The sequence below is a fragment of the Perca fluviatilis genome, chromosome 22 (assembly GCF_010015445.1).
Source record: "Perca fluviatilis chromosome 22, GENO_Pfluv_1.0, whole genome shotgun sequence".
NCBI classification, from domain to species: Eukaryota; Metazoa; Chordata; class Actinopteri; order Perciformes; family Percidae; genus Perca; species Perca fluviatilis.
In genome coordinates this window covers 27,783,560-27,799,728 of record NC_053133.1, presented here as the reverse complement: position 1 = coordinate 27,799,728, position 16,169 = coordinate 27,783,560, and the positions used below count along the sequence as shown (strand labels likewise).

The window sequence follows — 16,169 nt, the reverse complement described above, 5'->3', positions numbered from 1 at the left end:
CTTGTCAGGCTAATTTTCTTTCACTTCTTGAACCGTTAAAAGAAATCCCAATCGTGGGCCAACAGAGAGCCAAATTAGAAAAGGTCCAGGTCGGCTCCAGAAGAGACTTCATTCAACATCACATTCAGATCCAAATAAACCGACTGCTAAAAATGTCCACCTAACTAACAAGACTGAGCAGTACGTTCAACAAACCAACTGAAACTGCGTGCGCCAGCCAGTAGGGGCGATAGCGTGGGTGCTTAAAAATAATTATATTTTCGTTATGAATAATTTCGTCACTCAGAATGAGTTTATTCCAGCACCTGGAGCCTGTGTGTCACTGCCTACAGAGTTGTAAACAAACTTTATGTTCTATATATATAATATTGCACATGTCAATTATATAGTGTGCCACTGATTGACTTGGCCTGTTCAGCACCATCGCTGTCCATCAGCTGTCGCTGTCCGTGGTGCTGAAATGTTTCTTTTTTTACTTGACTGTTTTTTTTCATTGTTCTTAAATACAAACTTGTCAAAAAATGTGTCTTTTCTTTGTGTGTAATTTGACATGTTGGCTCAACAAGTGGCTCATTATAACATGTGTGTGTGTGTCTTTGTGTCTGTGTCTGGGTATGTGTCTGTACTGAGGGTCTAGCTCCGTCTAGCTCCGCCCCCCTGTACTGAGAGTCTAGCTCCGCCCCCCTGTACTGAGAGTCTAGCTCCTCCCCCCTTGTACTGAGAGTCTAGCTCCGTTTAGCTCCGCCCCCCTGTACTGAGAGTCTAGCTCCGCCCCCTTGTACTGAGAGTCTAGCTCCACCCCCCCCATACTGAGAGTCTAGCTCCGGCTAGCTCCGCCCCCCTGTACTGAGAGTCTAGCTCCGCCCCCTTGTACTGAAAGTCTAGCTCCACCCCCATACTGAGAGTCTAGCTCCCCCCTGTACTGGAGAGTCTAGCTCCGGGCCCTGTACTGAGAGACTCCGATCCTCCCCCGTACTGAGAGTCAGCTCCACCCCTGTACTGAGAGTCTAGCTCCCCCCCCCCTGTACTGAGAGTCTAGCTCCTCCCCCCCTGTACTGAGAGTCTAGCTCCACCCCCCCCGTACTGTGAGTCTAGTATCTGGATGGAAGGCAATGGGCCAAAAATAAACGTGGATGTTGAAGAATTCTGTAATTCTTCGTAGATTTTGTACGTTTTGATTGAACAGGAAGTTAAGCTCTGTGCTTTACGTTGCCGTAAAACTCACATAATTACTTCTTAGCGGCACAAAACGTACGATTTTTATTTTAAAAATGAAGGAGGTAGAATCAGCTGTCAGTATGTCATGGAGGGCCAAAACAAAGGCAGCACGGCCCAAACTGGGCCCACAGGCCCCACATTGGGCAGCCTGGAATAGGGCACATGTGTGTGTGTTGGTATATATGTGTGTGTGTGTGTGTGCACATATGTGTGTGTGTGCTGGTATATATGTGTGTGTACATATGTGTGTGTGTGCTGGTATATATGTGTGTGTACATATGTGTGTGTGTGCGCTGGTATATATGTGTGTGCACATATGTGTGTGTGTGCTGGTATATATGTGTGTGTACATATGTGTGTGTGTGCGCTGGTATATATGCGTGTGTACATATGTGTGTGTGTGCTGGTATATATGTGTGTGTACATATGTGTGTGTGTGTGCTGGTATATATGTGTGTGTGTGTGTGCACATATGTGTGTGTGTGCTGGTATATATGTGTGTGTACATATGTGTGTGTGTTTGTGTGCTGGTATATATGTGTGTGTGTGCGCTGGTATATATGCGTGTGTGCATATGTGTGTGTGTGCTGGTATATATGTGTGTGTGTACATATGTGTGTGTGTTTGTGTGCTGGTATATATGTGTGTGTGTGTGCTGGTATATATGTGTGTGTGTACATGTGTGTGTGTGTGCTGGTATATATGTGTGTGTGTGCACATATGTGTGTGTGTGCTGGTATTTATGTGTGTGTATATATGTGTGTGTGTGCTGGGATATATGTGTGTGCGCACATATGTGTATACATAGGTCGGTGTTTGTGTTGTGTGTATACAGATGTGTCTGTGTGTACATAAGTTTGTGTAGATATGTGTGCTTGTGTACATGTGTGTGTACAAATGTGTGTGTGTGTTGGTATATATGTGTGTGTACATGTGTATGTGTACATATGTGTGTGTTGGTATATATGTGTGTGTACATATGTGTGTGTTGGTATATATGCGTGTGTACATATGTGTGTGTGTGCTGGTATATATGTGTGTGTGCACATATGTGTATACATATGTCGGTGTTTGTGTTGTGTGTGTACATATGTGTGTGTTTGTACATACGTTTGTGTGTGTGCACATATGTGTGTGTGTGTGTACATATGTTTGTGTAGATATGTGTGCTTGTGTACGTGTGTGTACATTTGTGTGTAGATATGTGTGCTTGTGTACGTGTGTGTACATTTGTGTGTAGATATGTGTGCTTGTGTACGTGTGTGTACATTTGTGTGTAGATATGTGTGCTTGTGTACATGTGTGTGGGGGTGTGTACCTATGTGTGCGCATGGGTGCGAATGTGTGCGTGTACATTGTGTGTGTGTGTGTACATTTGTGTGTTTGTACATACGTATGTGTGTGTGTGGGGGTGTGTGCACAAATATGTGTGTGTGTGTGTACATCTGTGTGTGTGTGTACATATGTTTGTGTAGATATGTGTGCTTGTGTATGTGTGTGTACATATGTTTGTGTAGATATGTGTGCTTGTGTACATCTGTGTGTGTGTGTGTACATATGTTTGTGTAGATATGTGTGCTTGTGTACATCTGTGTGTGTGTGTGTACATATGTTTGTGTAGATATGTGAGCTTGTGTACATGTGTGCGCATGCGTGTGTGTGAGTGGATGTGTGTGTACATGTGTGTGTGAACATTTGTGTGTGTTTGTACATAGGTATGTGTGTGTGCGTGCACATATGTGTGTTTGTGTACATGTTTGTGTAGATGTGTGCTTGTGTACGTGCATGTGTGTATACATATGTGTGCGCATGCGTGCGTGTGTGTGAGTGGATGTGTATGTGTACATGTGTGTGGTTTAGATGGCATATTGAATATTTATACTTACTTTATACTCATATCAATCTTTATATTTCTGTTTTATGATGACTGTTTTGTACATATGTGTGTATCTGCATCTTGACGACTACTACTACTACTACTACTACTACTACTACTACTACTACTACTACTTTAACCCAGAAACATCAGATATAATACTAAAACACTGACAGGGAACATTAATACACACTACTTTACTACGTTGTGCTGATCACGTACTTCTACTTAAGTCATGTTTTGAATGCAGTACGGTCACCTGTTACAGAGTATGTCCACAGTGTAGTATTAAGTACTTTTACTTTAGTTTAGTGAGCGTTGAATAACAGCGCTGACGTCACTGTGGCTGATGTAAACACAGCCGTTAGCCGCTAGCCACATTAGCATCTTTCCAAGCCGCCGACACTCGGTTCAAACGGACAGACACGCGACCTCAGGTGAGTCCGACGCCACGTCTTACCTGTAGTTGTACGAGGGGAACTTCTTGCTCTCCGTCAGCATCATCCTGTAAAGAGAGATCACCTGCGCTCGTGTGGACGCCGCCATGATGTCGCTAACGCTGATCCTTGACCGTTGGAAGCGTCAGGACCCTTAGTGACGCGCGTCCACAACAGCGCCTGTATATAAATACCCCGCGTTACCTTCTCTTACTATCCTTCTGCGTTGATTTTACTCAAAGTTTTCACATTGACAGACTCTACCGTCTTTACAATTAACCACAAAAAAAATTCTAAATAATTTTTAACACGATATAAAACACAGAAGACACACAGGCGCGTTCCCGCCGACTGGACTGCAGCTCAACGCTGGAGTGTGACAGAAGGTGAGTTTAGCTTTGGTTTTAACCTCTTAAAAAGTGCCCGTTTACACACGTACGGTACGTTTTTATGAATGGGCGATGCTGGGAGGTTATAGGGGCGGACTTCAGGACACACACCGGCAGCATGTCGCCTCACACAGCCGCTTTATTCCCCTCCAAACGGTGCTTGTTATGGGGCAGCATGTTAGCTGCTGTGCTACAAACAGTCACACTGACAGCAGCGCGGCTCTAAAGTTGGCTTGTTGTTATTGTTGTTATTGTTGTTATTATGAGGGAAATGTACACAGACACACAGCTGATGATGCAGCACAATATCCCAACAGTGCATGTAGGTCATCATGCATGCACGTGCTGTGTTACTGTGTGCACTGTGCACGTGTGTATGACCTTTCTGTCAGGTGATATTACACCCAGTCCCCTCTTCTGTCTTTCCTTGTTTCCTTCCTCCTCTTGTTTCTTTTCTCCTTCGTTTGTTTGTTTGTTTGTTTGTTTCCTTGTCTCCTCCTCCCTTCATTCCTTCCTTCCTTCCTTCCTTCTTTGTCTCCTCCTTCCTTCTTTGTCTCCTCCTTCCTTCCTTCGTTGTCTCCTCCTTCCTACTTTGTCTCTTCCTTCCTTCTTTGTCTCCTCCTTCCTTCCTTCAGTGTCTCCTTCCTTCGTTCCTTCTTTGTCTCTTCCTTCCTTCTTTATTTCTTCCTTCCTTCCTTGATTCTTTGTCTCTTCCTTCCTTCCTTCCTTCCTTTTTTCTGTCTTTCCTCCTCGTTTATTTCCTTTGTTCTCTCCTTGTTTTATGTTTTCATTCATGTATCTGTTATTAGTGTTGGAGGAAGTACTCAGATAAAAGTACTAATATCACAGAGTTAAAATACTCTGTTACAGTAAAAGATACTCTGGTACACGACATCTTCCTGAAATGAAATACGTTACGTGTGTGTGTGTGTGTCTCTCTCTCTCTCTCTCTCTCTCTGTGTTTGTGTGTGTGTGTGTGTCTGTGTGTGTGTGTGTGTGTGTGTGTGTGTGTGTGTGCTCTCTCTCTCTCTCTCTCTCTCTCTCTCTCTCTCTCTCTGTGTTTGTGTGTGTGTGTGTCTCTGTGTGTGTGTGTGTGTCTCTGTGTGTGTGTGTGTGTGTCTCTCTCTCTATCTCTCTCTCTCTCTCTCTCTCTCTCTCTCTCTCTCTCTGTGTTTGTGTGTGTGTGTGTCTCTCTCTGTGTGTGTGTGTGTCTCTCTCTCTCTCTCTGTGTGTGTGTGTGTGTCTCTCTCTCTCTCTCTCTCTCTCTGTGTTTGTGTGTGTGTGTGTCTCTCTCTGTGTGTGTGTGTGTCTCTCTCTCTCTCTCTGTGTGTGTGTGTGTCTCTCTCTCTCTCTCTCTCTCTCTGTGTGTGTTTGTGTGTGTGTGTGTCTCTCTCTCTCTGTGTGTGTGTCTCTCTCTCTTTCTCTCTGTGTGTGTGTGTGTCTCTCTCTCTCTCTCTCTCTCTCTCTCTCTCTGTGTGTGTTTGTGTGTGTGTGTCTCTCTCTCTCTTTCTGTGTGTGTGTCTCTGTGTGTGTGTGTGTGTGTGTCTCTCTCTCTCTCTCTCTCTCTCTCTCTCTGTGTGTGTGTGTGTGTCTCTGTGTGTGTGTGTGTGTGTGTGTGTGTGTGTGTGTGTGCTCTCTCTCTCTCTGTGTGTGTGTGTGTGTGGTATGTATGTTCTTTAGCAGATGATGTGTGAAAGGTCAGAGACACATCCTGTTTATTGATGTCCTGCTGTCTTTTAATGTAAAGGTCAACCGCACTGCTGTGTGTGTGTGTGTGTGTGTGTGTGTGTGTGTGTGTGTGTGTGTGTGTGTAATTGTGTCTTATTCAGTTTACTGTCACATAAAACAAAGAAAAGCAGCAGAACATTTTGGCATTTCAGCTTGAAACATTTTATTTTGTCAATAAAATAAGTGTCAATTAGTTTCTGTCAATGAATCATCTAATAGCTTCAGCTTTAATGAGCTTGTTTTATGTAGACCTGCAAAGATTAACGATTAATCCATTAGTTGTCAACTATTCAATTAATCTCACACAGAAACACACACACACACACACACACAAACACACGCACACATACTCACACCACACACAGACACACACGCAAAGACACGCAGAGATACGCACACACATCACACCACACGCACACACACTCACTCAAACACACCACACACACATGCTGAGTTAAGGTGTAGATCCCCTGGTGATACTTGGAGCAAAGTCTCATGTTGTGTCGAGCCTTCTGATTGGTTTAAAAATAGCTATGTTGATGCTATCGTAGTAGCGCCCCTAGCACTCCCATTCTAAAGGCCATTTGACCAAAAAACGAGAATACGGTCAATCTTAAAGGTCCTATGACATGGTGCTCTTTGGATGCTTTTATATAGGCCTTAGTGGTCCCCTAATACTGTATCTGAAGTCTCTTTTATATAGACCTTAGTGGTCCCCTAATACTGTATCTGAAGTCTCTTTTATATAGGCCTTAGTGGTCCCCTAATACTGTATCTGAAGTCTCTTTATATAGACCTTAGTGGTCCCCTAATACTGTATCTGAAGTCTCTTTTATATAGACCTTAGTGGTCCCCTAATACTGTATCTGAAGTCTCTTTTATATAGACCTTAGTGGTCCCCTAATACTGTATCTGAAGTCTCTTTTATATAGACCTTAGTGGTCCCCTAATACTGTATCTGAAGTCTCTTTTATATAGACCTTAGTGGTCCCCTAATACTGTATCTGAAGTCTCTTTTATATAGACCTTAGTGGTCCCCTAATACTGTATCTGACCTCATAAGGAGAAGATTCCTGATTGGTCCATTTGAGCTTTCATTTTCTCAAAGGCAGAGCAGGATACCCAGGGCTCGGTTTACACCTATCACCATTTCTAGCCACTGGGGGACCATAGGCAGGCTGGGGGGGGGAACTCATATTAATGTTAAAAAAAACCTCATAAAGGGACATTTTCATGCCATGGGACCTTTTTAAAAGTGTCTAGTCTGTCCTAATTATGCTTTTAAAGGAAAGTTTGACTCGGGTCCATTCACAGAAAGACCCTAGGCTGCATTTTGGCGAGAGTTACGCTTTAAAGACTTCACATAAAGTCTAGAGCTATTCTGATAATTTATTCTTGGCTTTTTTTTTTTTGGAAACACTGATCCACAATTTAGAGACCAAACAACTTGACTGTTATCGTCAACATTTTTCTCGTGGTTTACCGTTACACCGCTAATCGCTACATCCCTACTCCTACTTCTTTATTAATAGTTGACTATTTTCCAGTTGCTGCACCTTTTAATCTCTTTATCATTCGTGTGTGTTTTATGTTTCTTGCTCCCGTAGCTGTCTGGTCCTTTAGGTGTGTGGAAGGGTCTTCACAGTAGATCGATACAGCGTAGTATCGCGATATTTTTCGTGGCAATACCGTATCGATACACAGACGCCAAGTATGGATCTATTATTATATATGTGTTGGTCAGATTGTCTGCTTGACAGTCTGATTTTTGCAGCAATACAATTGAAGTGAGATGAACAGACAGAGAAATGGATCTTTTAGATAAAACAGATGTTGACAAAGTTTCCTTTTGGGGACATCATTTGAAACTGGGAAAAATTTGCAGTTTGAAAAAAGGTAATACATTGCAATATATCGCAGAATACTGCAATATGTTTGAAAAATCGCAATAATATCGTATCGTGATGTAAGTATGGTGATGATATCGTATCGTGAGGCCTCTGGTGATTCACACCCCTACTTTATAGACGCAGCGTTGGCTGGAAGCCCAATCCAAACTTTCCTACAGTGTGAGACATTGTACTGTAACAGGAGATTGTGCACATATCTGTGTGTGTGTGTGTGTGTGTGTGTGTTTTGTGTTTTTGTTTTTGTGTGTTTTTGTTGTTGTGTGTGTTGTGTGTGTGTGTGTGTGTGTGTGTGTGTGTGTGTGTGTGTGTGTGTGTGTGTGTGTGTAGTGCGTGGCGTGTCTTTCAGCAAACAGTTTGTACACCCTGACTGGATGGAGTAGGAACTAGTTGCAGAAAGTAGTTTTTATTATTGTATTATTATTGTGTAATATATTGTTTTTGTGTTTTGTGTGTGTGTGTGTGTGTGTGTGTGTGTGTGTGTGTGTGTGTGTGTGTGTGTGTGTGTGTGTGTGTGTGTGTGTGTGTGTGTGTGTGTGTGTGTGTGTGTGTGTGTGTGTGTGTGTGGGTGTGTGTGTGTCTTTCAGCAAACAGTTTGTACACCCTGACTGGATGGAGTGAGAACTATAGTTGCAGAAAGTAGTCCCTGCGTCGACACGAGTTAGTTTTATATGTGTGTGTGTGTGTGTGTGTGTGTGTGTGTGTGTGTGTGTGTGTGTGTGTGTGTGTGTGTGTGTGTGTGTGTGTGTGTGTGTGTGTGCGCCTTTCAGCAAAAAGTTTGTACACCCTGACTGGATGGAGTGAGAACTAGTTGCAGAAAGTTGTGTGTGTAGGTGTGTGTGTGTGTATGTGTGTGTGTGTGTGTGTGTGTAGGTGTGTGTGTGTGTGTGTGTGTGTGTGTGTGTGTGTGTAGGTGTGTGTGTGTGTGTGTGCAGGTGTGTGTGTGTGTGTGTGTGGGTGTGTGTGTGTGTGTGTGTGTGTGTGTGTGTGTGTGTGTGTGTGTAGGTGTGTGTGTGTGTGTGTGTGTGTGTGTGTGTGTGTGTGTGTGTAGGTGTGTGTGTGTGTCGGTTGTTTTCTCACTTTGAATGGCCGCTGTGAGCTGCAGATTGAGTTTTCCTCTGTCTCCTTTCTGCCTGGTGGATCAAGGCCTCCTGATCTAACCCACCACCCCCCCCCTCATCGATCCCTTCCTCCTCCGTGTTCAAAGCTGCGGAAGAATCGGTCTGGGACACATCAGCCCGTGACCCGAACCTGATCGCCCACCAACCCGTTCATCCAGCCGGTCCCCTTCTCTCTGGATCAGCAAACTCTGCTGCACCGTTCGATCCACAGACTGAAGTAGGTGTGTGTGTGTGTGTGTGTGTGTGTGTGTGTGTGTGTGTGTGTGTGTGTGTGTGTGTGTGTGTGTGTGTGTGTGTGTGTGTGTGTGTGTGTGTGTGTGTGTGTGTGTGTGTGTGTGTGTGTGTGTGTGGCTCTAACGTCAAGTGTGTGATGTTTCACCGTGTTGAACAACATATTGATCCCTGTTTCGTTCTGTGCATTTGCTTTCAATCTAAGTATGTGTGTGTGTGTGTGTGTGTGTGTGTGTGTGTGTGTGTGTGTGTGTGTGTGTGTGTGTGTGTGTGTGTGTGTGTGTGTGTGTGTGTTACCTATTTTACTATATTCGTGGGGTCCAAAACCGACGGGGACTACAGTATACTTGTGGGGTCTACAGCCGGCCTAGGTTGGGGACCAAAATGCTGGACCCCACGAGTTTAAAGGGCTGTTTGAGGGTTAAGACTTGGTTTTAGGATTAGGGTTAGAATTAGGTTATGGTTAGGGTGAGGGTAAGGGTTAAGGTTAGGCATTTAGTTGTGATGGTTAAGGTTAGGATAAGGGTTAAGGTTAGGCATTTAGTTGGGATGGTTAAGGTTAGGGTAAGGGGCTAGGGAATGCATTATGTCAATGATATGTCCCCACAAAGATAGTAATCCAGACTTGCGTGTGTGTGTGTGTGTGTGTGTGTGTGTGTGTGTGTGTATATGTCTAAGGCTGTAACAATTTAATAGGTGCTGATATACGTTTTTTTTTTATGACTAATTCAAATTATTCACTCATAATGTCCTGAAATGTATTTTGCCATTGCTAAATAGTCTGATATAAATGTAGTTTCTACGTGACAGTGTTACAGGTGGATGTAACTGAAAACTTCAGACTTCAGATATAAAAGAGACTTCAGATACAGTATTAGGGGACCACTAAGGTCTATATAAAAGAGACTTCAGATACAGTATTAGGGACCACTAAGGCCTATATAAAAGAGACTTCAGATACAGTATTAGGGGACCACTAAGGTCTATATAAAAGAGACTTCAGATACAGTATTAGGGGACCACTAAGGTCTATATAAAAGAGACTTCAGATACAGTATTAGGGGACCACTAAGGCCTATATAAAAGAGACTTCAGATACAGTATTAGGGGACCACTAAGGCCTATATAAAAGGAGACTTCAGATACAGTATTAGGGGACCACTAAGGCCTATATAAAAGAGACTTCAGATACAGTATTAGGGGACCACTAAGGCCTATATAAAAGAGACTTCAGATACAGTATTAGGGGACCACTAAGGCCTATATAAAAGAGACTTCAGATACAGTATTAGGGGACCACTAAGGCCTATATAAAAGGAGACTTCAGATACAGTATTAGGGGACCACTAAGGTCTATATAAAAGAGACTTCAGATACAGTATTAGGGGACCACTAAGGTCTATATAAAAGAGACTTCAGATACAGTATTAGGGGACCACTAAGGCCTATATAAAAGAGACTTCAGATACAGTATTAGGGGACCACTAAGGTCTATATAAAAGAGACTTCAGATACAGTATTAGGGGACCACTAAGGTCTATATAAAAGAGACTTCAGATACAGTATTAGGGGACCACTAAGGCCTATATAAAAGAGACTTCAGGTACAGTATTAGGGGACCACTAAGGCCTATATAAAAGAGACTTCAGATACAGTATTAGGGGATCACTAAGGTCTATATAAAAGAGACTTCAGATACAGTATTAGGGGACCACTAAGGCCTATATAAAAGAGACTTCAGATACAGTATTAGGGGACCACTAAGGTCTATATAAAAGAGACTTCAGATACAGTATTAGGGGACCACTAAGGCCTATATAAAAGAGACTTCAGATACAGTATTAGGGGACCACTAAGGCCTATATAAAAGAGACTTCAGATACAGTATTAGGGGACCACTAAGGTCTATATAAAAGAGACTTCAGATACAGTATTAGGGGACCACTAAGGCCTATATAAAAGCATCCAAAGAGCACCATGTCATGGGACCTTTCAAGAGAGAAACAGGCTGTGCAGTTGCTGAGTTGCTGTCTTCATTTTAGATCGACAAAGGTCAGTTTAAAAGATTTTCGGCAGATTTTGAGAGGCGTTCGTCACTAACAGTACCTAACAGGGCCCCAGCGCTCGTCGTTTCCGGGTTAGCGCTCCACCAATCAGATGGGTCATTGAGTCCGACTGCCCCGCCCTCCGACCCAGCAATTCAGGTTCGCCCAAAATGAAGTCCGACGGCTCTGAACACACAACGAACAGACTTTAAAACGGTCTCCACTGATAAATAACACACTGGCTAACCTGGTAAAGAGGTCCTACGTCCAAAATTGTGAACCACCCCTTTAAAACGATCTGATGTGCAAAACTTTCAACCATTTTCCCGAACGTCACCGCAACATGTGTATTTCTGTTTATTTCTGCATAAAGCCACATCCACGGTGACGGTTTCCTGGGAGTTTTCTAATGTCACACCGAGGAAACTGCAGCAGATGTAAACAAGGCCGACCTCTGCTTTTTAATTGGCTGGGAAAAAAAATGCAAATGTAGGGCTAGTCGAAGTGAGCGGAGGCTTTGATGTGGAGGAGAGACGCTGCTGCGGGAAGTCCAAATCAAAGGATACAGCGACTGGACTGAAGGGACATCTGTGGGGCGGGGGGGGGGGTCCATAATGTTTGGATCAGAGACGCATGTGTGCAGAAAGTGAATCCTCAGAGTTATGGAGGGAAGGGTCTGTGGTGTACAGTACAAAAAAAAACTGTAGCATGTTATCTTAGGGCGCTTTCACACCTACACTTCGGTGGACTCTGGGGTGAAGTTGCAGCACTAGGATAGGTCATATTTACTGAAATCAAAAGATATTTCTATCAAATACATGTTAACAGGGCCAGTTACATGAAGAGATGTGTGGCTGATTCAGAGCACACACAGGTTTGTGCAGATGAAGGCAGAATGAGGAAGGTTTCTGCCAGATGAATTCATCGGATTAAGAGAGCGGCTGCTAACGTGCCATTACAGAGTAGGGCTGTGTGTTGGCAAGAATCTGGCGATACGATACGTATCACGATGCATGGGTCACGATTCAATATATTGCGATACTGTGCGTAAGGCGATATAAAGACACGATGTTCATAAAAGTCAAAGAAGTTTATTTTAGGTAAACAATTCAGTACACAGAAAATCAAACTGCCAGTTTGATTGTGGATTGTGGTTCTTAGTGAACTAATGTTGATATGCTAAAGTAGGCCAAAGTTCAGCCATAACTACACTGTTAGCTTCTAGCAAAAAGTCAGGCCCTGCTAGGCCCTGCTAGGCCCTGCTAGGCACTGCTAGGCCCTGCTAGGCCCCGTTAGGCACTGCTAGGCCCTGCTAGGCCCTGCGGCCCTGCTAGGCACTGCTAGGCCCTGCTGCCCTGCTAGGCCCCGTTAGGCACTGCTAGGCCCTGCTAGGCCCTGCTAGGCCCTGCTAGGCCCTGCGGCCCTGTTAGGCCATGTTAGGCCCTGCTAGGCACTGCTAGGTACTGTTAGGCCCTGCTAGGTACTGTTAGGCCCTGCTAGGTACTGTTAGGCCCTGTTAGGCCCTGCTAGGCCCTGCTAGGCCCTGCTAGGCACTGTTAGGCACTGCTAGGCCCTGTTAGGCCCTGCTAGGTACTGTTAGGCCCTGCTAGGCCCTGCTAGGCACTGCTAGGCCCATTAGGCACTGCTAGGTACTGCTAGGCCCTGCTAGGCACTGTTAGGCGAGGAAACTAGTGGTGCGTCTCAGCATAGCCATCTAGCGGTAGGGGGTTTAAACACGACATAAACGTGAACCACTGTCTTTGTGAACAACTATTTTTTAACGTTTTAAAAATATAATAATTTAAAAAATGTTTTTTATAAAAAAAAAAGAAAAGAAATCTATATTGCCTTTTTGAGAATCGATACAGTATTGCAAAGTAAAACACCCCTACTACAAAGCAGCAAACAGGTATTTGAAGCTGCTGGTCCCTCGAAACTCAAGCTGTAGGATCCTCCAGAGTCCCCCCCCCCCCCGGTTGCAAGTGGGCCGTACTCTGACGTCTTTTGATGTTGTGATACACGTCTTAAATTTCAATGTTGGTATAAAATGGTCTTAAATGTGGTCAGCTGCCTTTTAAATTTGACTTTTTTTTTTTTTTTTGGGCGGCCTTTTGCGCTGTGGAACAGACGAGGAAGGTCTGGCGATGCGAGACTGTATCTAGCGCCAGCGTTTGTTGTGTGTCTTGCTCTGTTTGTGCTACAGCAGCGGCGACAGCGGCTTTGGGTCTGCTGTCCGAGCTGATCAGTGGGCTGTGAACGCTGAAAGACTTTGCAAGGCAATTTTCTCCCCCACCCACCCCCACCCTCCTCCTGTTATCCCTGCAGTGAAAAATGCCCAAAACGTTGGGACTGCATTAGGTGTTTGGGGTGTGTGTGTGTGGAGCAGAGAGGTGCCGGCTGGAGATTGAACGTGGAGTCGGATGTGAGGAGAATTGGGAGAGTTGCTCATTTGTCTGCTTCCTCCACAGCGCTGCACAGTAAGGTCTGGCTACACCACAGATGCATTCTGGGATAGGTGTGGGGGGGGGGAACCTCTCTGGGTTGTTTACATTATTCCACTATTATTCTGAATAATAGTAGAATAACAAGATGGTACATAATGACAAAACAGAATCACAGAGTTGGACTGAAGTAAAGACCTGAACTAGACGTGGACTGCTAGCATTTGTTCTGCTGTCAATGAAGACAAATTAGCTGCTGTGTGTGTGTGTGTGTGTGTGTGTGTGTGTGTGTGTGTGTGTGTGTGTGTGTGTGTGTGTGTGTGTGTGTGTGTGTGTGTGTGTGTTACATAGTCCTATGCTGGCCAAATATCACCCAGGATGTCACATGGATTTCTCTGGCGTGTGTGTGTACGTGCGTGTGTCCTCCATCTGTTCCGGAAAGCCTTTCCTGACCCTGCTGAACACACACACAACAGACAAACATACACACACAACAGATGCACAAACACAACAGACACACACAACAGACACACACACACACAACAGATGCACACACACAACAGACACACACACACACACACAACAGACACACACACAGACACAACAGATGCACAGAGAACCACACAACAGACACATACACACACACAACAGACTCACACAAGTAACAGACACACACACACACACACACAACAGACACACACACACACACACAACAGACACACACACACACGACAGACGCACAGAGAACCACACAACACACACACACACACACACAACAGACACACACAACCACACAACAGACAAACATACACACACAACAGATGCACACACACACACACACACACACACACACACACACACACACACACACACACACACACACACACACACAACAGAGACACACACACACAACGGAGACACGCACACACACACAACAGAGACACGCACACACACACACAGACACAACAGATGCACAGAGAACCACACAACAGACACATACACACCAGAGACACACACACACACACACACACACAGAGACACACACACACACACACACACAACAGAGACACACACACACACACACATACTAATTTGTGGCGGTGCGCCACCCAATCAACACCGGCCGACACATTTTGCATTTTTTTTAACACTATTTAAAACACGCAGCGTATTCGTTCAGCTGCATTTCCTTTCCCTGCTCTCCTCCGTCTCTCCACATAGGCCACACACACACACACACACACACACACACACACACACACACACACACACACACACACACACACACACACACACACACACACACACACACACACACACACACACACACACACAGCCTCTGTCTCCATGAAAATGAGGGAAAACGGCTGGACGAAAATTCACAAGTTCACGAAAGGTTGTTATCTCGTTAACACCTTTACACACAATCACACACACACACACACACACACACACACACACACACACACACACACACACACACACACTTCGGCCCTGCTACAAGATGGACGCACACACCAGTATAAACTTCCATTAGGTCGACTAGGGAGAAAGCTCTGCTTGGAGCCTCCATATCCATCTGGGACCTTTTGGGAAGGGGGTGAAAATCCTGGTTAGCTGATTGGATAAACCATCTGTCTATCTACCACCTATAGTTGGTGATAGACTGGGCCGAATCAACCAATCAGATCAACGAAGTGTATGAAAATACAACCACGAGCCAGGCTACCTCTGCTGCTGCTGCAGGCAAAGCATAGCTCGTTAGCTCAGCGAGCTAGCAGCATGTCGGTAAAGGAGATTTGCCGTTTGTGTAACGAGAATTTAGGAATAAAAGACCCCATTTCAGGTTCCTGGACCATAATCCAAAAGAAGGATCCAAGAGGAAAAAGCATTAGCGAGCGGCTAACAGAATTAGGGCTACCGCTGGCTGAAAATACTGGTTAGCTGATTGGATGAACCATCTGTCTATCACCACCTAAACCAACGCTGATTGGTCGGTCGTTTGGCGACGGCTCCAAATTTTCTCTAATCTCAAGATGCCAGACTGATCTGGGAGTGGAGAACTGGAGCTCGCCAGATCAGGACGCTCTCACCAGGCTACCTTTCAGAGCATCTCTAACCGTGAACCACCAGATCCTTCGTGGTTACTAGGGCTGTCTTCGACTAAAGAAATTCTTAGTCGACTAACACTTATACGATTTTGTCGACGAATCGATTAGTTGATTTAATTGACAGAGCTGTGCGCTTAGAGAGGTGGTTAAAGCGCCCATATTATGCTCATTTTCAGGTTCATAATTGTATTTTAAGGTTGTACCAGAATAGGTTTACATGGTTTAATTTTCAAAAAACACCATATTGTTGTTGTACTGCACAGCTCTCTCTCACTGCTGCAGATCCTCTTTTCACCTGGTTTCTGTTTTAGCTACAGAGTGAGACCTCTTTTCATCTTCTTCTTCTGTACTATCTTTGATTGCACTCGCACATGCGCAGTAGCTCAGATGTAGAGCATGTCAGCTAGCTAACTCTAGAGACAGTAAAAGAAAGCCTGTTTCTCCAACTTTGGTCAGTTCCAAGGCAGGATTAGCTGGGAGACTTCTAAATGAGGGCGCACATGGAAGTAGTTCTTTTGTAGATTATGGTGAACTTGTGTGTGTTGTAGCAGTGCTTTGCTATTGAGAATGACGTAGCATGCTAATGCTAACGCTACGAGCTAACGGTTGCGGTTAGCCAGCTCATTTCGGACTGTGACGTCACAGTCCGAGCCGATTTTGAACAG

The 16,169-nt window shown here is 44.5% G+C and overlaps 3 protein-coding genes across 3 annotated transcripts in view; 1 reads left to right on the top strand and 2 right to left on the bottom strand.

Moving 5' to 3' along the window:
• Positions 1 to 3,706, bottom strand: part of LOC120552597 (LYR motif-containing protein 4B) — a gene marked incomplete at its 3' end in the record, with an annotated part of 13,571 nt that extends 9,865 nt beyond the window's left edge. The window contains 1 exon segment of the mRNA XM_039790784.1: positions 3,555 to 3,706. Within this exon segment, the coding sequence (XP_039646718.1) occupies positions 3,555 to 3,640 (86 nt within the window).
• Positions 1 to 16,169, top strand: part of LOC120552569 (NLR family CARD domain-containing protein 3-like) — a 1,238,648-nt gene that overhangs the window by 697,292 nt on the left and 525,187 nt on the right. The window lies entirely within an intron of this gene.
• LOC120552568 (NACHT, LRR and PYD domains-containing protein 12-like) overlaps positions 1 to 16,169 on the bottom strand; it is a gene marked incomplete in the record, with an annotated part of 803,490 nt that overhangs the window by 366,312 nt on the left and 421,009 nt on the right.